Below are 25,723 nucleotides of genomic sequence, written 5' to 3' on the forward strand. Positions count from 1 at the left end.
AAGCTCAAGCACAATGCATCCTGGGACGTGTAGGCACTGCCGGCACGGATCGTCGAGCAGGAAAACTCATCTTTCCCTGTCAGTACAGCAGCACAGTGGACTTTATTGCATCAACACTGACCGGAGATCCACATGAAAAGTGGTTTCCTTTTGAGAGCCCCCGCTGTGGTAATCCAGAAACCTTTGAAACAGCATTTTGACCTCGACGTTTGGAAATAAAATGTGCATAAAATGAAACTTAACAGTTAAACAAATAAAATAAAATAGTGGTAGTTCAAGGAATTCAATCAACTGCTTCATCTAAAACCCAGTAAATATGAATTCATTAGGATTTTGTGATGCTTATGTACACTCATTTCACATGTGTCCAGCTGACACGCTCTCTAGGTCACACCAGCTATGAATTAGAATTGATTAACTGAGAGTGCACCAAGTGAACCCTAGTTCTGTTTTCCCTATATAAATAGAAGGCTATCAATATATTTTACAGGAAACATCCTAGGAAATTAGGTTTTCTATTGTACATGATTTTTATTTCATTTGTCATTTTTGCTTTCCTCCTCATGTGTGTTGTGTTGTGTACATTTCAGATTTTAGTTAGTTTTGTAAGTACACATAATTTCAGGTGTTTTTTGGTTGTTTTTTCTAATGTCTAGTTTTTATTTTTATTTCAATTAAAGATCCAGTGTCTTAAAATTTATTGGCAGAATATGGCATAAATGGAATATAATATTAAAAATTATGTTTTTACTAGTTTTTAACCACCTGAAAATAAGAATTGTTGCATTTTCATTACCTTAGAATGAGCAATTTAGAGTAGACAAACCAAACACAGGGTACATAGCCTCTTGCATTATTTGTGAGTCTTGGCCACTGTAGGTTCTCATACATACTTGGAAGTGGAAGGTGAGGATAAGTGTCTGCAATCTGCAAGCTCACTGCTAGATACCACTAAATCCTGCACACTGGTCCTTTAACTAAAGTGTTTTCTTTTTTTTTAACCTAGTTTTAGTGTAGTTTCAGTTAACTATAACAACCTTGGAAATTACAGACCTGTGATTAAAATATTACTGAAAATGAAAATGAAAACAAAAACATAAAGTCCTTTTCGTTAGTGTTTTCTGAAGGAGTTAGAGTCCCCTGAACTCAACTTTGTCTCAGCCTGGTAAGACTTTTTATTTATGAGGTTTTAACCACTGTCAACCCATGAACTGGATTGAAGGCAAACACTGGACCACTGCAAAAAAGAAAGGCCAAAAAATGTTGCAAAATGCATGACAAGGTTTTAGAAAAGCTGCCATGAAATAAGGTATTTTAGGACACAAAAATTCCCCTAAAATGCCTGTGAAATCAACCATTATTCTTTTACTGACGTGGCATCAATATGCTGCTATGGATTGGAGGCAAACACTGGGTCGTTAAAAAAAGACCTAAAAACATGCAACATTCTTTGCTTTCTTTTCTTTTCTTTTTTTTTTTTTTTTCTTTTTGTTAGAAAAGCTGCTGTGAAATCAGGCATTTTAGGCCTCAACAATCCCAAATTAAAGCACATGAAATCCTGGAAGGACTGGCTACTTTACTGCTCCTGTCCCGAGGTTGAGAACCTCTGACGTAACAGACATCTAATTGAGTTTTATTAGTGGTAGACAAATGTGGGTACTGTGTATCAAAGTGTTACTACCGTCCCTGGTTCCTGCTACTGTTTGATGCTCACACAAAAAGTGTTACGACCATCCCTGGTCTCCCCTACCCATTCCTCAGGTGTTGGTCGTTCAGAATTCTTGTTTTTCCTCAGTTTCTGTCTCCACACTCTTCTTCTCGTCTGCAGTTGAGTCCAGACTGTCATCATACCCCTCATTGTGGTAGGCTGTGGATTTGCCCCATGTCACTCGGCTGGCTTTGCGTGCAGGTGGAGGCGTCCTCACCTGGCTGCGGTCCTCCTCATCCCCGACGCATTTCACGCGTTCCTCTCCTCTCAGCTTCTGGCTCAACCGATTGGATAGTTTCCTGGCGAGCAGCGCGAGGCTGCTCCTCTTCTTCAGGCCTTCGTCTTCCTCCGACACCTGGACGTTCCCCACGTACCACATGAGCCAGCAGCCCAGGCTGAAGAAGATGATCAGGGAGCCGGTGTAGATCAAGAAGTCGCCATAGAAGCGGCCGTCGATGCGCAGGTTGGCGAATATCCCGACGAAGAGGACGATGAGGCCGATTACATCAAACACGACGGCGACGAAGAATAATGGCACGCAGCCGCCGATACACTTGATCAGACCCTTCATGGTGGAAACATCCCAGCTGATCTCAGCCTGCTGTGTTGTAACGGGAGGATGCTTCAGTCCGCAGGTGTACGAGCTGAGAGAAACGCCCCACCTTAAAGTGAAGATAAACAAGGTGTTTCCTCAGGCTCACTGTAAACACACACACACACACACACACACACACACACACACACACACACACACACACGCACACACAGCCGCAGTTCCCTTTTTAAATGTCAAAAACAGCCCTGAACCGTGTGAAAGTGAAAGTTCACTCTAATGTTGTCGCGATGCAAATGATACAAGACCTAAAGTACATTTTAACATCTAATTTGACTTTCAAATTGATATTCACGTACACAAAGTTAACCATCCCATCATTCTGTCTCTCTAAACGGGCATTTTTAAAGGTATAACATGCAACATTTTCTTTAAAGGGGGAATCTGTAATGATATGCAGGGTTGAGAAGGTTACTTTAAGAATGTATTCTGATACAGTTATAAATTACCTATTAAAAATGTAGCCAGTAACGCCATCCAAGTAATATTAAAGTAATGTAACTTGATTACTCTACCTTATGTTTGGATTACCTCAATATAAAATATGTTTAATGGTGTTTTTAATGCTGCAACCAATGTTTATTTTCATCATCAATAATCAGTCAATTATTTTCTCAAGCAATCGATTAGTTGGTAGGTCTCTCCTGTAACAATTATTTTCATTATCGATTAATCTGTCGACCATTTTCTCTATTAATCAATTAGTTGTTTGGTCGATAAAATGTCAGAAAACAGTGAAAAATGTTGATCAGTGTTTCCCAGAGCCCAAGATGCCAGATTTCAGAGCAGCGGGGCTTTTGCTCGTTGACGGAAATTGAAAGTTTTTAAGCATCCGATCAGCTTACAGTGGAGGACACGTCCTCACTTGTTATTGTCAATTTATGAAGTTGCGTGGGTCCTGCACTCCTGCAGAGCACATGCAGTCTGCCCGTCTCTTGGGAGGAGGTGGAAAAAACAACTCCCTTCCAGCACAGATCGTGTATGAAACAGGATTACAATCAATTTAACTTAGAGTCTGTGGCTCCAACTCTCTATTTGGACTGCAGTGCTCATTTTTGCACATGCAATGGCTACATATTGCTCCTTTAAAAACATGTATAGACTCATATAAACATAATTCATTTCAATCATCACTTTTGATCCATTAGAAGTGTGCGGTTGTGTCTGTATCTACAGAAACCCTGCAGCCCTCTGCCTGGATTTCCTTATTTTGTCATTACTTTGCTGTGCTCTGGACTCTTTACCGACCCAAAATGTCAGTATCTGAGGCATCATTGTGGTGCATTTACAAATAGATTTTTTTTAGGTGGCTGAAATTCGTATTTTTGCTTCATTGCTTTGCTTCCTGCACCAGCACTGCTCCTCCAAAACTGGACACGTATCAACTGCTGTCTACTGCATTTAACACGCTGACTATGGATAAGTACCTCATCCAACCCACATAAAAAAATCAGAACTATCCCTTTAAGACAATAAAACTTGTCTTTGAATTTGAGACACAAGTAGTCAAGTGATTCATTCAATGTTGATTATAGCTGCTTTAAATACACCAGTCAATAATCTACTCGGTTCCTATAGGTAAAGTATAGTTAAGTATAGTAAAGTGCATTTTCAAAGGCTGAGACCAATTATTATTTTATGTCCATTACACTGGACTCTGGGTCTGAAGGGGTTAAGTAGAATTTCCTATTACATAACATTTAAATCCCATGAAAATGTGCTTTCAGGTCATAGTAGTCAAATTTTTGCCTTTTTCATTCTGTATGTTTGAAGATGAATGCAATCCGATTCAAAGTGACTCCACAGTAAGGACTTTAGTGGACACAGCGAGACAAAGCAAACCGGGAACTGACAATTATAAGCTCTCACAACCTTTAATTATTCATGAATTGGCATATATTGTACCACACAGCATTAGGAAGTCCCACTTGTCCACTTTCCCCACATAAATATTCATAAGGACAGTTTGCTTTCTAGTAACCTCGCTAAATTGCGTGTGAGTAATTGCATTTCATGAGGCACATTGTCGTCCTTGTGCTCTCACCTTCTTTTTTTCGACCGCCGTGGTTACTGATGCAAATGTTGTCATGCACGCCTGAGACTGAGATAAGTGCTAAGTGTTGTCAGTCCTGGTAAATCAGAGAAATAAACGCAAATGTCATCACACAAGAGTCTTTAAATAATTAGCTTCCACACAAGTTCCCATGCTGAGAAGGATCATTTTCAATCCAGTCAAGTTTCTCATTTTCTTCCAGAGTTTTTCCAAATATCACAGATTGAACATCGGAGGCCTGTAGTAACTGAGGGGCTTCTTCATATTTGACCTCTTCCTGTTCTCCTTTGTGATGGGGATGAGGACGACACCCACCACAAAAACCATCAGCCCGATGGACAGCAGGGCCGGTCCCAGGATGTTGGTGACCTTCCTGCAGTGGCCGGCGAAGTACAGGCCGCTGATGATGATGCCGCATGCCAGGAAGCTGCCCCCGGTGGACATGAGGTGGATGGGGAACCAGAAGACCTCACACTTGTCCTCAGAGGCTTCGGTGGTCCAGACGGATTCGGTGCGGGACAGGCTGAACACGGTGCTCTCTGTGCGGCTCGTGGGCGTCAGCTGGTCCCTGGACTGGGAGAGGGTGCACTCTCCCAGAGGGATGTTCTCTGGGCTGCCCGGCATGGCCTCCTGGAAGACTCTGTGAAAGTAAGGATCAGTCTGTGAGGGGACACGTTGCTCTGAGGTCTCGGTTTACACAGAAGTTTAACTTTTGGGATTTTCAACAACCCTATTTTCCCTAATTTTGGGCGCTATTTAGATTATCTTAAGCGCATGCTCTGAAGAGCATTGTACTGGGAATGATAACAATTAATCTGTCAACAGAGTAAAATTTAATAAATCTACTATCAAATAAAGATCTGAAATACAGCTGAGATTATTTTTATGAGCTTTATGAGTTATTTCTGCAGACCATTGCCTTGTGTAACAGACCATTGCTGTGGTTATAGTGCAGATGATAGACCTGTAGGAGCAATAAAATCTTTAAAATCTTTTAAATCACCCTTCAGGCTTCGCACTGGGGCCCGGTATCACTTTGTTGGGGATTATTTCACAATAATGACCTGCTCATTGTACATTATCCCTTACATATATGTTTAATATGTCGGTCTTTACGTCTTTATACTGTATGTTTCATACAGTAGGCTATATAATGCTGCCAGAGAAGATGCAGTATGTTTGAAATAAAGCTTTGATTGAGAAGGAAAATGTGCAGGTACACAGGGCATGTCTGATTCAGCGCATAATCTGGGCGCTAAGAAAGGGTCAAAGGGGTTGTATTTAGTCATTTTATTAATCATGGGTGTGTTTTGGTGTTGTCTCCCATTCCATTCAACAGCAGGTGCAACAGCAAATTCAAATGCCTCTGGTGCATTGCTGTTTAAATGACAGATTGACAAGTTGAAGGAGCAAAGAGGGAGGCTTAAGAGACCCACTTATACTGATGCAGGTAATGCGGTAAACCCACTGGCCACTCCAGTGTCACATGATTCACTTATCTAAGACTGTGATTAGGCTTTTTTTTTAAACTTCTTTATTTTACAATAAAATAATGTATGCTGAGTATTTAAAAATGCACAAACACGAGCTGTTAAAAGTATTTGCTACATCTTATTTTTGTCCTACTCAGCAAAATACAAATTACAAAATGCTCTGAACTAATTAATCCTATGGTACATACACATTTTTGGACTTCTTCACTCACACAATTCATCCTCAGTTACAGTGCAGGAGGCAGCACCCTAAAGAAATTAACAGCAGTGTTTTAGTTTGTGACATGACTCTCTGGAAGTCATGATTTTGCATTCTTCTTCACGTGGTTCAACTCCATCATCTCTCTCCACAAAAGTGGTCTGAAAATGTCTGTCTTGTTTTAAAGAAGGTTCTTACGGTTTAGTTTGATAGATTGTTGATAAAGTTTACTTATTGTGTTCCACAATGGTACACTTTAAGAAATGAGGGTTATAAAAAAGTTATACCTAGAACCATCTGTGAAAGTTTTCACCCAACACGCCCTATAAACCCCAAACTCGTTCATCAAGGGTTCTTTGCATCATGATATATATAAGGGTTTTTGGTAGAAGTTCCTGGTTGGGTTCTAGACAACACCCTTGTAATATAAATAGGTTCTTGGTAGACCCCCTGGTTAGGATCTTGTTAGCACCTTTAGAAGGTGAAAAGATTCTGGATAGAGCTTCTAGAGCATGTTCTGGGTGGAACCATTAAACCATAGAAGAGTTCTCCTTTAAAACCTCTCATAAGGCCCTTTTTCAACCAAAGTAGCTCTGGATTTTGAACCGGTTCTATTTACGAGTTTGGAACCTATGTGCGATCTGGTGAAGCAGTCCACATTTCCACCAGTTTTGAGTGGAACCATTGTAATCAAGTATGTCATTAACAGAGGGTGCTGAACAAGAGCCTGTAAAATATGACACGTCAACCTTAGTTCCTAAGGAAAACCTACTGGGAACCGAGGTTTCGGGTTTTGATACTGTTTACTTTTGGTGGAAATGCTCCAAATGGTTCAATATTAAGTTCCTGAACTGGAATGGGATCGGTTCCATGTTGGTGGAAAAGCATTTATAGGGTGTTTTGGGCGAAAACTTTCACAGATGGTTCAAGGTGTAACCCTTTATGTTTGGTTACAGCTAGAACCTTTATAAACTGTTGTACCAGGAGCCAAAAAGGGTTCTCCTATGGGAACAAATCAAAAAGCCCTTTTATGGTTCTAGTTAGCACCTTTAATTCTAAGAGTGCATAATATTGCCTGAACATAACATCCAGGCAAACAAACTTATGGACAGATTTTACTTTTAATCTATTCCAATTTCATATGGTATAAATTTTAGAGTCTCTCTATATGATATAATCTAATATTTTTAATTAGTATTGTAATAAATTATACTTAATTTTAAACAATATCTGTCTTTTTTCATTCATTACCATTATGGTACAGTGTTGTTTTAACGTAACGCACCCTGAAGTGTATCCTTAAAGAATATTTCTTGAAAATGTCTTTAAATTATATGTACTTGATCTATTTTATGACACAAATAATTACAGAAAAATCCTTACCTACTGACAAGATAATGCATACTACAGAGGATTAAGCATGAAATGACAATGTATTTTAAGTAGGCCTGTTTCAAATACATAAATAGGAGCTCTTGAAGTATTGTTACAAATTGCATCTCATTGTTTTGCTCACCAAAATATAAAATAAAAAAATGCTCCAAAGTAATTACATAAATGCATTTACTTTAATGTTGCCCATCCCTGGCAACGACCTTTGTCGGCCCATCCTCTATATCCACGTGGAACGGGGGAATTCTTTGGTATAGCCCTTGAAGTTTAAACCAAAATACAAGTTTAAATTTAAACTAATGTCCAGACCTTCAAAGTGTGTTTAATCCTGCATTGTTATGTTAGTTTTCCTGAAGCACCTGCTATTACTCTAAGAAAATTGCTGCTAAACCAGAAGTAAACAAGTAGACAAACACCTACCTTTAAAGCAGAATCTTTGTCTGTATTTTTGAAGAATCAGTAATATGTTTGAATCTCTTAACCATCAGAAAACATCCAGAACTCTGAAGAAGCTGATGAAAAATTTCCACCCTCCGCCCGCCCATGCAGAGAAACCAGTAAAATCCAACGTTACGGATTCCCACTAAACAACCACCCTCCTCCAGTATGCTATCTCCACCTCCTCAAGAGAACCCTGTGACCACCATCTCCTTACCATCATCTACCATCGCTCAGTCTTGACGCTGCATCCAGGGCGAGGGGCTTGCCTTCCGGTCCCCAGAGGACATCCATAGACCCTAAAAAACCACTTAGGCTGGTGCCTCCATTGGTGAATGATTTCACAAACTTTAGAGCTGCCGTTTGTTTCAAATGCCTGAAATGTTCCAGGACTGGACAATAATAAGAGGAAAAGATCTGCCTCAATTGTAGCTGGTACTCTTTCCACACAAAGAGGAGCAGGGCAGGGCAGCAACTAGGAAATGGCTCTCTGTTATAGCTGGATTGATGTAACAAGCAATCACCCATACAGAGACTTTCCAATACAGCCTGATATGTTGGTACGGTATTGATCCCAAAGTACCCCGGAGCAGTTGTCTGCAAGTTGTAGTTTTGTCTGCTGAACATGAGATCGATGGCATCTACGTGGCATAATTAACCCTCAGAAAAATGCAGGAAATCATACAGAAGTTTGGTCAAGTTTAGGATTTTTTTTTGTCGTCTTCTAAAATCTCCTGCCTCGGATTCACAAGGGGAATGAATGAGGGGGATGTTGCTGCAATATGACACCCCTGCTTCCATCAAACAGCCCTGGTATCACATTTGTGTTTTCGTGTGCTCTTCTGGAGACACACCAGTGTCAGTATGTGGCCATTGATCAGAACATGATCTCCCTCTTTAACACAATTACACTCTACAGAGAGCTCATGAGCTTGAAAATGGCTCTTTCTACTCAGTAAACACAGACGCTCCTGCCTGATCTCATTACCGCTGTCATGTGTTTAAAATGCACCATTGTACCATCCTGTGGTGCAACGGTGATATGATGAAACCTGTCAGCGCGTGCAATGAGTGGCTCGGTCCAGCAGAGGGCAGTGCTGACATGCGCCTCGGCGTGCGGGCAAGTGATTGAATTCAGCCTGGCTGTATCATTAACTTTTAGTGAAATATTTCATAGCAGGATTAGTTAATTAATCGGTTAATTCAGTGTTTTTCTAATTACCTTGAGCTTCACTTCATTCTGGATGGAAGTCTTTTATTTTGCAGCCACATGTGAGAAATTAATCAGCCGTTCCATGTAATGTGCTACAGTATCTTGCGATTATGATGTGCCTAATTCTCTTTAATGGTCCATTTAAGTGGGTTGTATCCCGTTCACTTGATCATAGTCATCTGAGGGTATTTTACACTGCTGGGTGAATGTGCTGAAGGATGAGGCGGAGCTGCAGACCTCCATATACCAGACTGTTAGATATTTGTTTAATGCATGAGGAAAAAGACTCAAATAAAAACCCATTTGAGCATTTTAATAACATTCATGACATCTTATTATACCTTGAAGTTTCCATGAGGTCAAAATCAGTGATTATCATAAATAAAATGGACTACATTTATATCACATTTTTCCCGTCTGCCTACCAGTCAGAGTGCTTTACAAGATATCACATTCACACACTAATGGCAGAGGCTGCCATGCAAGGCGCCTCTGCTCCTCATAATCTAAGCATTCACACACAGGACTGTGGCTTCAGGGGTGATTTGGGGTTCAGTATCTTGCCCAAGGATACGTTTCCTGGTGGACAGATGGCTTTAGCTCACTTGTTGCTAAAGTAGCAAACCATAACTGTTAGCACTCATTAGCAGGCAACAGAATCGGGCTCAGCAGCCTCCCAGTGGACACGACCGGTCACTGCCTCCAAGACCAACAGGGAAACACAGCCCCAAGGTCATTTAGAGAGTTTACTGATGTAAAGATATCTTAACTTGATGCCAGCATAAGTCAGGAAACTGCTAAATGATGTTTGCCACATGCAGCAAGAAAACCACCTCCCAGTCCTCAAACTGGCCTCTGGTGGTCTCAGAGGCTGTTCTGGTCCCAGTACGCCTTTGTTCGCTGGGAGCTCTCAGTCTGGGAAGAGTCAGTTAATAGCATGTCTCTTCTTCCTACATCCATGGACCGCTTTAGCTGCACGGTCTGAGGGTGTAGCCATTGCATGCACTTTATACATCCATGGGTGTAATGCACAGCACTAGTAGCTGCTGTAAATATGTTGATAGACAGAATTTCTTCATTTATTGTTTGAATGAATGGATGCGTGTTGCCTTTATTGCTCCTAGGAAAATGTGTTATGCACAAAGAGCATCAAAAAACAACTCAACTGATCCAAAAAGGAAAACAAGTGCAAGTTTAAGACGATGTCAAATTGAGAGCTTGTTAAGCAGCTGTATGCTGCGTGGGATGTGATGCCTCTTTAGTCGGCATCCTGGGCATTCTGTACCTTCACCCTGATAAAAGATAAAAGTTCATATTCAGGCCATAGAGGGTGCAGTGGGTCTGCTCTGGACTTCTGAGCTAAATTCATGCTGTAGTGCTCTGTCATAGGGTAAGTATCACCAGTCCAGTTTGTTCTGGTTTTGTACAGACGACACTCCCTCCAACACTGAAGACAGAAGTCAGTATACTGTTTGTGGAGTTATTTGAACATCAGTTATAGAAATAGTTCTTTGTAATTTGACTGAATGTGGAATAAAAATACAAGAAACCTTGGTCATATTCATCAGAAACAAATGCAGATTTAAAGGAACAGTGTGTGGGGCTTAGTAGCATCTAGTGGTGAGCTTTTCAAATCGCAAACACCTCGCCTCACTCTCCCCTTCCAGAGATAACCTTACATCAGCGCTGCTGCATCAAATTACTTCATTTATCGTAAACTAAGTAATTTAAGTTTAAGCTGATCCACAGGTTGGACGGGTCAGGTCATAAAAATTAATATTCTGGTTAATGGCGGATTTGTTGCATGTAGGAAGGGTGCATCTCCCCAGAGAGGTAGAAAGGCCGTATGCACCTTTACGGACGAGGCAGAACTGCTCAATCGTCTTTGATTATTTATTTGTTTTCCCAGTAAGCTCCTACTCACCTGGTGTAAGATTTTGGAAGGATTCTGCAGGAGGATTTTGTCCGTCTTTCGTCAAAGTCTACTTTGAATGTAAATCCATCACATGCTGCTGTCCCTTCCACCATTTTGCCTATAAATGTTTTGGATAAAGTATGAATCCAGTGTTCTGGTTATGATTTACTTGCTGCTTTTGGCTTTCACATGGAGGTTTGTCTGACACTCCACATGTTGCAAAAGCTGCATGTTGTTGGCACATTCGATCCCCCATTCAGACACTGCACACTTTGCATCTTCATTGTTTAATATTTTGAAGTATTTACATGCAAATCTCGTGACAGAAATCATGTTGTGTTAGGGCGCAATCCCAACATCCCCACCGAACTTCAAGCCCTGAACCCTCACAGACTTAAGCTGACACCACCTGGAGTACTTGAATGTGAGAGGCTGCGAGGATTCAGAATAGTGCAAACTGGAATGGGACACTTTGCAACACATTAAAGTGACATAAATCACAAGAAAATTGAAATAAAGAAGAGAGGTCTAAAAAAATATGCTCAGTCAGGGGTTTTAGGAAAAAATCAGTTTAAGGCAGAAAGGTGAGATCTTTGGTAGCAATTAAATAAATTCCTTTAACTTTATCAGATATTCAAGAGCGCTGTCATTTTCTTTTAATGCATCTGAGGTTCCCCTGGTAACCCTGTGTGTGTAACATCAGAACACTATGAACTATGGGTAATTCCCTCAGGCAAAATCTGCAGAAATGTGGACTTATGGAAAGTGTGTATAAAGGGCTCAAAAGTCCCTGAGACGGCCCTCATGGACTCAACGATTTCACAGTGCGACAGTCTGTGAGGGGGCACGTTGGGACAGGGTCTTAGTATAATTCTGATGCTTTAACGGTCAGAAGTGTTTTAAATTCATGCCACTTTGTGCTTGTTAATCAAAGAATTAAAGTGTTTAGTGGGCTCCACCAGCACATGCACACAGCTGCTGGATCTGTTTCAAGACAAAAAAGGGCCTACATCTTTTCTAGATATATTCCCATATGTTCTAAATATTGTATAGTCATTTTTCCTGGTGAGAGGACACAACCATGTGGTGTCCCAGTCTGAGTGCTGATGACAGATGACTGTCCTTCATGGATGTGGACATGCTGTTGGCTGTTATTTACACCCATGCTACCAAGCTTCATTGTCAACAGATCTACCTGGACAGTTTTAAAGGCAGATGAGAAATCTGCAAACAGTATGCACACATAAGATAACAGAGTTTCTAGGTTGTTTGTTAAACTTGTCTCAGAAGTGTTACTCTTGCATCCTCCACAGCCCTCTTTGATCTAAATGCAAATTGTAAGGCTTCCATCTGACCAGACTTTAAGTGGGATAAGACCATTTGCTCCAAGTCAATTTCCAAGTCGTCATTTTACAGGCAGAATAAATATTTCCAAATACTTCTACATTCTAGACTCTCACTTGTGAGGATATGGCGCTTTTCTGTCTGTGATAATACATTGAATACTTTTTAGGTTTCTTGGACAAAACAAACAATTTCCCGGCATGAAATTGGGCTTTTGGAAAGAGTTCACTGACCAAATGATGTATCACATAGATGTGAACATAATTAGCAGATTAGTTGATAATTGAAAAATTATATCTACTCCCATTTTTTTTTTCAAGTAGGCTTTTTATTGTTGAAATTTTATGCTGATCTACATTTGATTATCTGACACAATTCAACATTTAACATTTATTCAATGGTCATCATCTCTTATCATCTACTAAATGGCAGTGACACTGTTGAAAAATATAGAAAATGATGTGAGATGCTAATTAAAATGCAGCTGCAGATTCCCCAGACTGATGTACCTGTAGTCAAAGAGGAACCTGTACATATCACAGGTGGATTATTTGACTTGGTGTTTTAAAGTTAGAAACTGAGCCAGTATATTGGTAAACCGACGTACAGGTATCAGTCTAATCCTGTTTTTATAATACAAACACAGAAGGTTGCCAGGGATTAGAGCTAATAAGACTCGTCTTGAGTCAGCATGCTGAGTTTCTTGGTTTGGCAGGGGTTTTAGGACCGGATTCAAATGAACTGTGGACTTTAAGGTGCAGCGTGCACACCCTCCGGTTAAAGCCACCAGAACTAAGATGCTCTAACAACTCCAGCCCTTGCGGTTTTTCAAGGCTGTGTGGATTAAACAGAAATACTTTTTGGCCAAATGAAGCTTCGCACAGAGCCTCGTTAACTCCTGAGCAAATATCAATAAAGTTCTGTGCGGCATCTCATCTGCAGATATTCACTCGTCTGTAGACGAATCACACTTCCTGCAACACACCGTCGATTTATTTACACGTGGAGCCCTTTTCTGTACAAGTGACCTTGGGAAACTAATTAATCTGCTTTGCATATTTACAGCTTTTTGTTCAGTAATCCCAGAGGGGAAGACATGCAAACAACTGTAGCATAAAGGTTCTTTCACCCATGGAAATGCAGAGAGATCTGTAATATTCATAATTCTCTTTTAGCCATCAAACAACCTCTAAGAAGAAAACACCAACCACTGATACATTTACTCTGCTCAGTATCACTGGACTCACATTTAGTTTAAAGTAAAGTTAGTCTGTTTGTCTATCCAATATAGAATAGAATTTTTAGTTATTTATTTCAGTCTGCAAATAAAATCAAACAGTACAACTCACAAAAACCCCAAACAATACAACACAAAAAACAATACAACACAAGCAACAACAAGAAAACCCAAAAAACAAACAATATAATATAAAGAAATCACATGAAACAAGACAACACAAAAAACAATGATGAAACATAAAAAACATTACAATGCAAAAAAAACAAACAATGATGAAATGCAAAAAACAATACAACACAAGACACCACAATAAAACACAAAAACAAACTTTACGACACAGAAAACAAACAACAACAATACAACCCCCCCCCCCCCCCCACACACACACACACACACAAAAAGTAAACAACACAACACAAAACAAAAATGCAACATACATATAAATACATATGATGGTCATGACTTCACCCTGAGGTGTCAGTCCAGTCAGACACATGTAGGAACTTGTTACTGAGAGTTCAGTTCTAACTTATCTCTGTTGTGCAACTGCTTTTGTTTTTGCGGCAGCGGTTGTTTGTTCTGCTCTACTCTCTGCTCTTGCTCCAAACGATGTCACCGTTGCAAGATGGCAGCGCCTGCGTCTAAGATATTTTGGCTTCATTTTTGCACAGCAGGAGGAAGTGGAGACGCGTCATCCATACAATTAATGGATTCCACTGTGATTCTGAACTTTTGGATGAAGAAATATTTTATTACCACACTTTCTGAAGGTCACAACCGCTGTTCTGATATCATGATTAACTGATCAGAGCTGTGCAGGAAAATTTATCTTAAATGGTTTGAGAGCATCAGTCTTGAATTATTTTTTTTCTCCTAATAGACTTAAAAGTGCATTGCCTGATTTAAATGTGACTAAAAAGGGAGCAGGCAGTGTAATAACACTAACACGGCCTGTGCACATGAAATGAAATAATGTTGCGTGTTAATGAGCCAAAGTATGAGAAACAGAACATGTGGATTATAACATATCTAGGCCACATTTTTTTTTTTTGCTCCGAATGAATCAAATAGAGCTGATTTTTTTCATTCACAGCTTGTTTTCAGGGAGGAAAGTTGAGGCATGCTCTCACCCCGTGCTTTGATGATCACAACATCCGTGTGCATTAATATACATGGCCATCTAGTTTATTCACCAGACTGGAGTAGAAATAGAGCACATAATACATGCTTTCAGCAGTCAGAGGAGAGGTTTCTGTGGTCTGCTGATGATGCTGGCTCCTGATGGTCTTTGGGCCTTCATGACGTCAATGGCCTGCACTGTTGCCCCCCCCTGCTGTGGCATGTCAGAGACAGAGAAAGGCAGGCAGTGCTAATAGATGCTGCGGGAAAGCAGAAGACATAGATTAGTATAAAACAGATCAATAACTCAGCCACAACTCTTTTCTGACAGATATGTCTTCACGGTCTGATAATTGGGACAAAGAACAAAGTGTGACACACTCCTGTTGATCTGATGGTTCACCGTCTCTGCTGGTGGGGATGCTGGAGGGAGGAGTTTCGTCCCTGGACTATTATTGGACAGGATATCAGTAAAAATGTCCCCCCAGGAAGTTAGGAATGCAAATTCAACCAATCCCCATGACCTTGACCATAAGATACATTTATAATGCCATTGCGTTCACTTGCATGCTAGTTTGTCATGTTATCTGGGAAAGAAGGCTGAATTTGGTAACTAGCTGTAGCCTGTCGGGGTAGAAGTGCAGGTACAAATGCATGGTGGGAAAGGGGAGGGTGGTTTAATATTTTTTAATGTGATATGGTGTATCTCTATGACGTATACAAGAATGTTATGAAAAATTCAATGGAAAGATTTTTTTAAAAATGTGAAGCTGCCAGGAAATCAGGCATTTTAGGCTGCAACAATCCCAGAGTAAACCAGCAAAAACCTCAAGGAACCGATTAAGTGCAGCGGTGTCCAACTCTCAACAGTCAACTCAAAACAAAGTGCATTAACATTTTCTTCCATATCTGAACATCTCTGATTGCACTTTTTCGTTTTTCACTGCATTGATTCAGCAAGACGTGAATTACGGTGCAAAGCGTAAAAAGGAAGCTTCAAAGACTTTCTTTGTATTCAGCCATAAGAGCCAGTTTGAGAAATAAGAGACTTCTCGAATAGCTTCTTTAAAAGGTAAAACTCACGTCAGTTCACTTCCAGGACTGTCGCTGCCAGTCTGCAAGAACACGGTGCTTCAGGTGAGAAATCAGACTGAATTAACAGGACACTGCCTTTGATGACAGAACCTGTCTTTACATATTACTGCCAGTCTCAGTGGGTGAACCACACCGAAGGAATGCACTCAAAGGGCGATTTTCACACTTGAAATGAATAATTTGATGATTTTTCTAAAATGTTATCTAATAATGAGTCTGTAGTGAGTCATGTGTTTGTCCCTTTTTGAATCAGACTGACGAGAGGGCCGGCAGCCTTTAGACAAAAACACAGCAGAGAAAAACCCTTTACCCAAAGCACATGCAGTTTTTAATATACTGGGTGGGAACCAAATACCTTTTTGTGTTTTTGTTTTTGATGTTGGCCAAATCAATCTGCAACCACCAGATCACTAGGTGGTAAAACTTTCTAAAAATAACAGCCTCTATTCAGGCTTTTACAGCAAACTTCTACACAGAGTTTTCATCAAAGAGCATCACAAGTGTTTTATGTATGGAAGACCTGCACCAGTCTTGTTAGATGCACTTACTGTACATTCCTGAGCGGAAATATGTAAAAGACTGTGTGGAGTGGGTGTACTTACGGTGAATTAGCCCTTAATGCGGGCTCTATTAAAGTGTTTCTTTGGTCCTTCTGTTAATACATACAGCCTGAACAATGCTGAAGAGAGTACAAGTATGGTTTAAATTGTGTTATTGCTCTGCGGGAGAGCTTTAAAATTTATCCTGCAAGATACGTAAGAATCTCACTTGAGGTACAGGTTATCTACATTAAGGTAACACTTAAGATAAGAGTGTTTTTACTGTTGTCAACTGAGGGGACACAACAGTGTTTCAAACTAAAATACAGCTTTTTCATTTACACACATCTTCAAAGAATGCCTGCAGTTTTCATACCTTCATGTTGTACCTGTTGGAGTGCAAAAGCTTTGATGCCATGGCAGAAGAGTGGTTGTCAAAGTTCACTCTTCACAAGAGCTAGCTCAAAGTTCGGTTCGCACGGGTGAACATTATGGGACTTTTCCACCGGCACTTTTGTCTCTGTGGAGCCAAACCGTGCCGCGCCCAATGTCATTTCCTTGTGCACTGACCATATTTCAGTCTGCATTGAGGCATTACAGTATTAAAATATTATTTTTATAATTATCCGTCACTCAGACTTCAGTCATTAATTGCTTCAAACTCTCCGGTATCCAGTTCAGACTACAGCAACAAGTTGCCATGGAAACCCTGCAGTTATGCCAACTGATGTGTCATTCAACATTTTTTGTTGTTGTAAAGAATAAAAAGAAACTGGTAGTTTTATGAGCGCAATGTAAATTAAATACTTGATTTATGATGAGGTTAATAATTTAATATTGAAAAAAATTACCTTAGGCCCTTTAAGGCCCCTATCCTGAAGAATTGTACCAACTTTTCTCCCCCACAGAGCATGTATGGCAATGTGTTTTGTCTATTTACCAAGAGGGACACTTTGAATTGATATGTCACTCCAAATTCGTTGATGATGTGGCTGAAATTCAGATTTGTTTTTTTTTGCAGTGTCTCCAAATATTCTGTGTAAGTGCATGTCTGCTGCCCACAAGTGGCCAAAATCTGGTAATCTGCAAGTTCAACTGAGCCTTTATCGGTTGTTAAACTCTGTCTATTCTTGTTCTTATCTTATTTCTTTCTGTTAACTGCATGTAAACAGTGCATTGGGGCAACACAGCAGCCAAACCACCATGTAAATAAATAAGTAAAGGTCAAAAAGGCTATGCTTCTTTTCACAAGAGGGCTCATTATGTCTCTGTTATATCTGTTAAAATATGTATTCACCAATTAAAAATGGACTCCTCTGTTTTTGTTTTTCAAAGAGCAGGAAATTATGTGCTTTACATTCTAATATTATTTGCAAACAAAAAGGAAATGTACACGTTTGGAATGTGGTAGGAGGTAGTTAGCTTGATGGCTTCAAGAGTAAGTAGATGAAGCAGGTAAAGGACCGAGCACCACCAACCTCAAGTCAAATAATATCAAGAGAAAATCCAAGGTTGATGATGTCACAGGTTTGTAAGGTGACCTCCGTGGAAGAAGAATTCATAGTTTGCCACCTATATGAAGATTCCCCAGTATTTGTAGAAGGGTGTGGATGCTACTTGGCTGTTGTGTGTCAGAAATGAAAGGGAATTGCAGTAGACAGGTGAACCTGTGCTGCGAATATCAAATTTTCAAGATGTCATCCAAGATCACGTCAGTTATTAAGGGCGTAAAAGCCCATTTTCTGCAGGCAAGGAGGGATAATACTGTTTAGAATTTTTCTTTTACAGGTGACGTCCATCACTCATCGCAGAACCTCTGGTATTTCACACAAGGTTTCATGATTAAATGCGAGAGTGAGGACAGAGAGAGAAAAGGAAAAATCTCACAAAACCCTGAGGTTATTGACCAGCATTTCTTGTCAAGAAAACTTCCAGCGTGCCATCTTCTTCTGTATGATCCTTTTAGAAGCAATAAAACTCTAATGTTGTCAGCCAAGAAACGGAGTCAGGAGCTCTTGGTCGAGGTTACAAACCAAGTAAAGCAATATACAGCAAGTTATGACTCTGCTTCACAAGAGAGACTCTGACATCTAATTTCAGATATCAAGAGGGTCCGGCTTCCTGAACCATGGGAAATAAGAGCAATCTAGCCAGGGTCAAAGGGATAAATGCAGTGCAGCTGCACCACCACCTCGCCCGTATATAAAGCTGAGATTTCACAATCAGTACTCCATAATGTGGAGGTTTCCACGGCGACTAGGCTGCATAGTGTTTTGTACAGTTTGTCTTTGCCGAGATCACAGGTCAAGGCTTAGACGTGTCTCACCTTTGATGGAGAAACCCTCCAGTCGATTTAATTTCACAGTTGTAGCTGGGGTTCCTTTTGAAATGTTAATTCCCCACAGAGCAGCGGGGACCAATCAATGATATCGATCCGCATGCCCATCAGGAGTGAAGAGAGGATGCTGTGATCATATGGATATAAGTATTTTACATCCCCTTTCCTCCATACAGACCTCCGTGTTTTGGGTGCATGCAGATGCACACAGGACTAACGTTCAATGGCACTTTGATGGCCGGGGCCGTGCAGATGTTCAGGCCTAATCAAGACAAATGGGAGTCTTTTGTTGCTTGCTGCAAAGCCAATATGGTGGTCCCACTGAGTTACCTGGAGAAGCTCCCTGTGGAGTGCAGACGCCTCTCAGACTTTAGATTACTCAGAGGAAACAGTTCAGGACTCCCACAACAAGCAGCAATTAGCAAGTTTCCTTCTACTGTACTCTGCATTTTCAGCTTAAAGAGATACTGCACACTTGAACATGTTTTTTTTAGCTGTAAACTAAATTATACTACTGTACTGTGATGAAGCACATCAATGTTGGTGGTTACTATGTTGATAATGTAACTAACGCAACACAAATAACTACAAATGTTTCCAAAATGATCCAGCAATCAAACGCCAGCTGTCTCACTCACACAAACCAAGCGCTCCTCCCTGCCTCTCCTGTCTCCCCTCTTCATTTCCTCTAAACAGACAGGGAAAGAACTGATGTTGCACCGTGCCGCACCACCAAACTTTCATGATGTGCAAGTGTGGAATAAGTTTGGGTCATGTCATGTGTAGCATCACTGTTCCTCCACATCCCACTTCCTCTACAAAGTCAAATTCAATCAGAACCACAGCACTCTTCATATGACACAGAGCAGCAGATTGTCTTACTGCAAAAATGCATTTTAAACAGTTTGTTGAGAGATTCTCATTTAGGCTACAGTGTCTCATTTACAAATGAGATTCCTAATAAGATCTGTAAAATCCCCTTCTCTCTGTCTCTCTCCTGTTACTGGATTTAGTAAAACTGTCAGGATTTCTTCTTGCAACTACTTCTATAAATATAGCATTAATAGAACCAAAATGTAAATATTGCATTGCATCATATTGCATTATAACAGGGCTGAACTGTATTTTACTGAATCATTAGCTATTAAATACATTCTAAGCTGCATTGTATCGTTGAACGTATATTGAGATGCACATCGAATCGTCTCAGTCAGTGAGATGCACACACTTAGTAAACATCGACACCCACACGCTGACACGAGGGGATGATGGGGCCCTTACGCAATTTGCGGGGCAGCTCGTGCAGTGTGCGTACAGGGCCACCCAGCTCTGATGTTGCTGTTTATCATCTCACATGTCAGGGATCACATTATCCTCATGACGCAAAATCTCCATTTGTTGGTGTGAGTGCGGGGAGCTGCTCTCACAAACAATCAGCCTGACGTGCAGCTTTGGCCTCCTGCGCCTTCATGAGGTGATTTCATTAATTTCTGCCTCAGCGTGGAGACGGCACGGTGCTAGATGAAGTCAGACCACCTGTTCAACTCGGTCCATTTATGTGTCAGTCTGAGGAAAGTATGAATCGTTTTTATGCAGTTTGGCTGATTTGGTTGTTATTTTGTATCATTTGTTATGCAGAGCACCGTTTGAGCAAAGCAAAGAAAAATTCACGGTGTTCGAGGCAATGAGTCACTTTGTGTCCTGAACTGCACACCATCATCATCCTCATCATCATCATCACAAACACTGCTGAAAGGTTAAATCTTAAAATATCATCCCATTCACTCTAAAATATTAATGCCCCCATTTTCTTCACATTTCGTTGACTGTCAGAATCTAATTATAAAAACTCTCTTGGTCTCATAAAGGGATGCATTCATAAAATTCATCTTTAAAAACACCCAGCAAATGTAGAATTTAATTTCTTTTTTTAAAAAAGCTGGTCACTGTGGTGTTTAACAAATGTTACTCAGACAGGAGAAAACAGTGCATTTCTATTTTCAGGCGAATTAATCCACATTTCGTGCTTTAGTGAATATTACATCCCATTTAACCTGGTATTATTATCTAAATATGGTATTTAGATAATAATCGGAAGCGGGAATTAACAAAATATAAATACTTTATTACTGTACTTAAGTAGATTTTAGTATGACATACAAGAAGAAGATATATCAGACTTTGATTCTGTCACACACACTTGTAGTTGAATCAGTGTATTGTTGGTTTTGGTCTTAATTTAACATTCATGGCCTGAAGTTTAAAGGAGTAGTTCACCCAAAACTTTAGCCATTATCTACTCACCCTCATGCCGATTGAAGGCCGGATTTAGTATTTTAGTCCACAAAACACATGAATGGTGAACAGCTTTCAAACGCAAAAAAAAAAAAAAAACCCAACAGAATAAAAACATAAAATGCCTCCATACTGATCATTTCTGCAACATTGTTTTCCTCTGAAACTCCATCCGTGTTTTGTGGACTTAAAAACTAAATCTGACCTTCAATCGGCATGAGGGTGAGTAGATAATGACTGAATTTTCAGTTTTGGGTGAACTAACCCTTTAAATGTTTCAACAGAAGAGTCTCATAGTCCGTTTCTTACCTAGTCAGAGCAGGTTGTTTGTGGAGCTTTGAGCCATATAAAAGATAAAGTAGGAAACTAACTTCTCTGTCGTTGTGTTTGGTTTCCTCTGTGGCCATTTTTGATGATGGAAGTCTCTCTTCCTCTTTACTGTCTGAGCTTTAAAGATTTCATTCAAGTTTAAAGATTTTATTCAGCCCTTCTCCGACAAACAAGAGGAGGAACACTAACTCCCCCGGATTACGTCGATACAATCGAGTTTTCCCTCCTTCATTTTCATCTCTCTATCGAGACAGCCATCGATTTTTTTGTACTTGCTTCATTTCAAAAGAGGAACAGGAGTATAATTACAGCAGCTCCTCAGTGTCAGAAGATTCAAAAACAAACCATTTTTTTCCCTCCCAGAACTGCTGAAAATCTTTATCATGCAAAGTTTGAATCTCAAATTTGTCGCCTCCTTTCTGCACGTTCATGCTTGTGTTTTGTAATTGACTCAAACATTGTCAGTACCAACACGTTCTTGGCAGCTTTATTTTCTTACACTCATAGTTCATTATAAAGCGGTGTTTGCTGAAAGACTAACATCCTGAATTATTCATGAGTGTACTCTTTTTCTCCCGAATCTGTTTTTGTTTGCTCCAAACTGTCATGCCGCATTTAATTATTCTGCAGCCTCTCCAGACCTACAGAGGAAACACAAAGAGGTTTGACCTTAACGGGGCAATCTTTCTGCCATTTGAGATCAAAACATTTATGAGTTTCTTCATTTTTTTTCCTTTGGCAGATTCCTCGCAGTGGTTTGCAGGACACTTGAAAATGCCAGATAAAGTGAATTCACAAAGAGAGGCTGCTCATTTTCTCACCGTTTCTCTCTCCCTGCAGTGCACACCAGTTAAGGTCAACAGTCTTTTATCAGGCTCAGTGAGAGCTGGCCCATAAATCCACTGAGAGGCGCACATTTAAGAATTTCTTGATGCTATTCCTGCACTCCTGTACACTCCAATCAATACATGTGACTGTGAGCAACTCTCCCAGAGCCAGAAACCAAAGAGTGAAGACTAAAACTTGTGATATCATCGGGTATATAGAGCCCGGAGCTGCTCAAAGACAGTGAATTAGAGGAGATAGTGGAGCTGAGTGGTGGAGCTTCTAGGGTTATTTTCTGGTAATATGAGAGTACATCTGACAACAACATGAAAGAATGAAGCAGAAGGAAAATAAAACCTGAAAAACTGAAAACAATGAGGGTGGAACAAACAAACTCCGCCGTAATCTACTGCAAAACAATCTCCTGCAGTATGATACCAATATAATTGCATCAGTATTGGGATAAATATTCTGTTTCATCACCTCTGTAATCCGGTAAATAAATACAATGTTTGATTCCTTCATTACAAAATATTGTGTTTTATCTCTGCCAGGCGTAAACAGATTAAATCCATCACAGATGTTATAATCAACTAAAGTTAGGCACAACATGAGATGAGTAAATCCACACTTTTCTAAACTTTGCTGCCATCTTGACTGTAACTTAATAGGACTATGCAATGCACATCCAGACCAATAGAAGGGTCAGCGAATAGTGACATAATTAAGAATAATTAATTAATTAATTAATTAATTTTCTTGCTGGCACTGGAAAGACTTTGTTTCATAATTCCTCTGGTGCGGACCTGAGCAAAATGTGGCCCGGGGACCGGATGCAGCCCACTGAAAGGTTTTGTGTGGAACACAAGGCCATCATCACGGACAAAGACAGTCAATAGCATTTTGCTTGCCATTAAACTGTTATCAGACCTTTATTTTGAAAGGGGTCAGTGCTGTGCTCATTGGTAATGATAATGAACTCCCTATCTTTTATATTAAACTGTACCTTTATTCACTCAGTGCTGCACATCCATGTTGTTTATATTGCTCTTCTTCTACTTATGCTGCAAAAATAGTTGCAGCCTGTATGCAGCATGCACGGTACACTTTAAAACATCAAATTTTGGACATTGCCAACAAAATATCAGCCTACAATTCATCACATGGCATTTCAGAAAGGGTGACGAACAGTAGAAGCGCCCTTTATAGAGCACTTCTGACGATTCCATTATTAGAGATTTGGCTATTATGAGGACCTTATATCATTTGTGTTTGGCTCACAGCAGCTTAATCAATTCCTCATGTGGCCCCCCATGAAAAATAATTGCCCACCCCTGCTCTGGCGAGTGTATCCACCCGTTTCACAAAGTTGAGAGTTTTGCAGCTGTTGCTGCTGAGGGATTTATACCACGTAACTCAACTGCAACTTAGTTTCACCATCAAGTAGGAGAACAAACTAAAGAGGCACCTTCATTAGTCCTAAACATGGTGCAATATAAATATTAATAGTCATACACTATTAATATTAACATTAATATTAATGTGTCCACCACCTTAAAGCTCACTTATCAAAATTAGACCTCAGAGGCAGGCAGGAACACTCCAGAACTGATACCCGGGCCACTCGACCTCTGGATTGATAGTCTGACTGAATAACTTCTGAATCTTTTAAAGCCTAATGTGTTGATTTCTGAATCAAAAAAGAAGGAAACTTTAAACCCCTGAAATGACTCTTATTTCCATCTTGCTTCCTTTCAGCCAAAAGCATTGTGCATCACTGGAGCCTGTCAATAAACACACAGAAGTTACTTGATAACAAGTGATGGCAGACTTTCTCCAGGCTGTAGGTAGCTTGTGCAGTGCTGGGTGAAATTAGCACTCTCTGATTTGGCAAATCACAGGAGGGAGGCCGTGTTAATTAGGTTAGCAGTTAGCCTGGTTTTCACATCCCAGGAATCGAATCCGGCATCTTCCATTTAGCAAATCATGGAGTCTGGATGCGCCTGTCGCTGAAGTGATTGGAATTTTTAATGGCATGTGACCCTGTTTTTAGGTCCTAAAATTCTGATGACCTCCAGCTGAGTTGTCAAGTTGTTGTATGAATTTCACATGGTCTGTTTTCAAGAGCTTCACACTAATGACACATGACATTATCACACACAAACATCAATGTGACTTTTATAAAATAACCCTATCTACATAACAAGCCACACAAGATGACTCCAGGAGTCAAATTTTAACATCATTACCTTTGTTACCTTTACGCTCAGATGAACAGAGGTTATGAAAAGAACACTCATTCATTCATGAGAACAGATTAAAGCAAGAAAGTGGGCTGCCTCTGTGAACCTGTAGCATGAGTCAATACAAAAGATCTGCATTCATCAAAAAGACATCAGTACCCAATGCAAGCATTTTATTCCCTTTCCTCAGTACTGTTGTCAGGTACCTGTTGTATCACGTATTCAGCATTTTAATTAATAAAAACACAAATCTTGACCAGTGCCACTATGTTACTGAAGAAAAACAAAAGGCTGTCGGTGTGGGTGTACTGCTACAGGTGCAGTTGGGAAGATGAAAAACAATTCAGGGATGGATTCCAGGCATCCCTTCAAAGTAAAGTCCAAAAATCGAACGCAAAGTGCATGAAATCCAAAAACAGTCCAAAAAAAAAAAAAAAAAAAAAAATGCGGGGTAACACTAGGACACTCGACCACAAATGAAGATGAAGTGTAAATTAAGGAGGGAAAGACACAAGACACTAGTAAGGGGGAGGATAACAAGACATGGGTGAAAACAATCCGATCAAAAAAGGAGGGAAAAAACACAAAGATAAGAAGTTAAACCATAAACACAAGAGAAACCCCAAACCATGACACAAACATCTAGTCTGGTTCAACTTTTTGCCAAACTTTTCTCCACATAGTCGCCTCTCTTGTGTCAATGCAGTGGTCTTATTAGCCCCTTTCATGTAAAGAAACCAGTAAGTTACTGGGATAACCTTTGAGACACCACTGGTGATTTTCACTAGTCACACATACAGCTACATTCAGGAACATTCCTGCCTTGTCCCGTTTCACACATGGCAAAGCCGGACTAGATGAGCCAAGGGTATTCATTAGCAGCTGAATGAGATGCACCAGGCTGTCGATGTAGTTAAAAGAGAGAGAAAGTCCATGTGCAGTATGGAGGAGGTGGGGTGGATGGATGGGTCAAAAACACAGGATATTTCATCCAGGAGACTGGAGTTCATGTCCCATGTGAAAGTCAAAACTCTGTGAAAAGTTTTAAGGTACATTGTGTGACTTCATGTGACATATGTGATGTAAAATAGTCATTGCAACCCCTAACACGGTCTAGCCAAACTACCGAAACTTGACAAGTTGGGATGAGAATGCACAGAGATGCTAAATGCGGTACAACTGTACAAAAGAGGATGGGTAAAGCAGGAACATTTGGGGTTTCCATGGAGCTCTTTTTGTCCGGTGCTCTTGTAATATATTTAATATTCAACAAATCTTTTTTTTTGTGAAAATAGGCGGACCAGCATTTACCCTGAAATCCCTCTAGGTCT

The 25,723-nt window shown here is 40.2% G+C and overlaps 2 protein-coding genes across 3 annotated transcripts; both read right to left on the reverse strand.

Moving 5' to 3' along the window:
* Positions 1 to 1,595: 1,595 nt before the first annotated feature.
* Positions 1,596 to 2,418, reverse strand: tmem238l (transmembrane protein 238 like). Its single transcript, XM_084744866.1, has one exon. The coding sequence runs from the start codon at positions 2,277 to 2,279 to the stop codon at positions 1,773 to 1,775; it is 507 nt and encodes a 168-aa protein (XP_084600992.1). The 5' UTR covers positions 2,280 to 2,418; the 3' UTR covers positions 1,596 to 1,772.
* Positions 2,419 to 4,176: 1,758 nt separating this feature from the next.
* On the reverse strand, positions 4,177 to 9,245 carry pirt (phosphoinositide interacting regulator of transient receptor potential channels). Of its 2 annotated transcripts, none has more exons than XM_084744427.1 (2): positions 8,114 to 9,245; positions 4,177 to 5,014 (listed from the first exon to the last, which is right to left on the reverse strand). In XM_084744427.1, the coding sequence occupies exon 2, from the start codon at positions 4,996 to 4,998 to the stop codon at positions 4,591 to 4,593; it is 408 nt and encodes a 135-aa protein (XP_084600553.1). In that variant the 5' UTR covers positions 4,999 to 5,014; positions 8,114 to 9,245; the 3' UTR covers positions 4,177 to 4,590. The 2 variants fall into 2 exon arrangements, with proteins under 2 accessions (XP_084600553.1, XP_084600552.1); XM_084744426.1 differs by lacking the exon at positions 8,114 to 9,245 and adding an exon at positions 7,879 to 8,079.
* Positions 9,246 to 25,723: the final 16,478 nt, after the last annotated feature.

Source organism: Lutjanus erythropterus, chromosome 19 (assembly GCF_056507025.1).
Source record: "Lutjanus erythropterus isolate fLutEry1 chromosome 19, fLutEry1.hap2, whole genome shotgun sequence".
NCBI lineage: Eukaryota > Metazoa > Chordata > Actinopteri > Lutjaniformes > Lutjanidae > Lutjanus > Lutjanus erythropterus.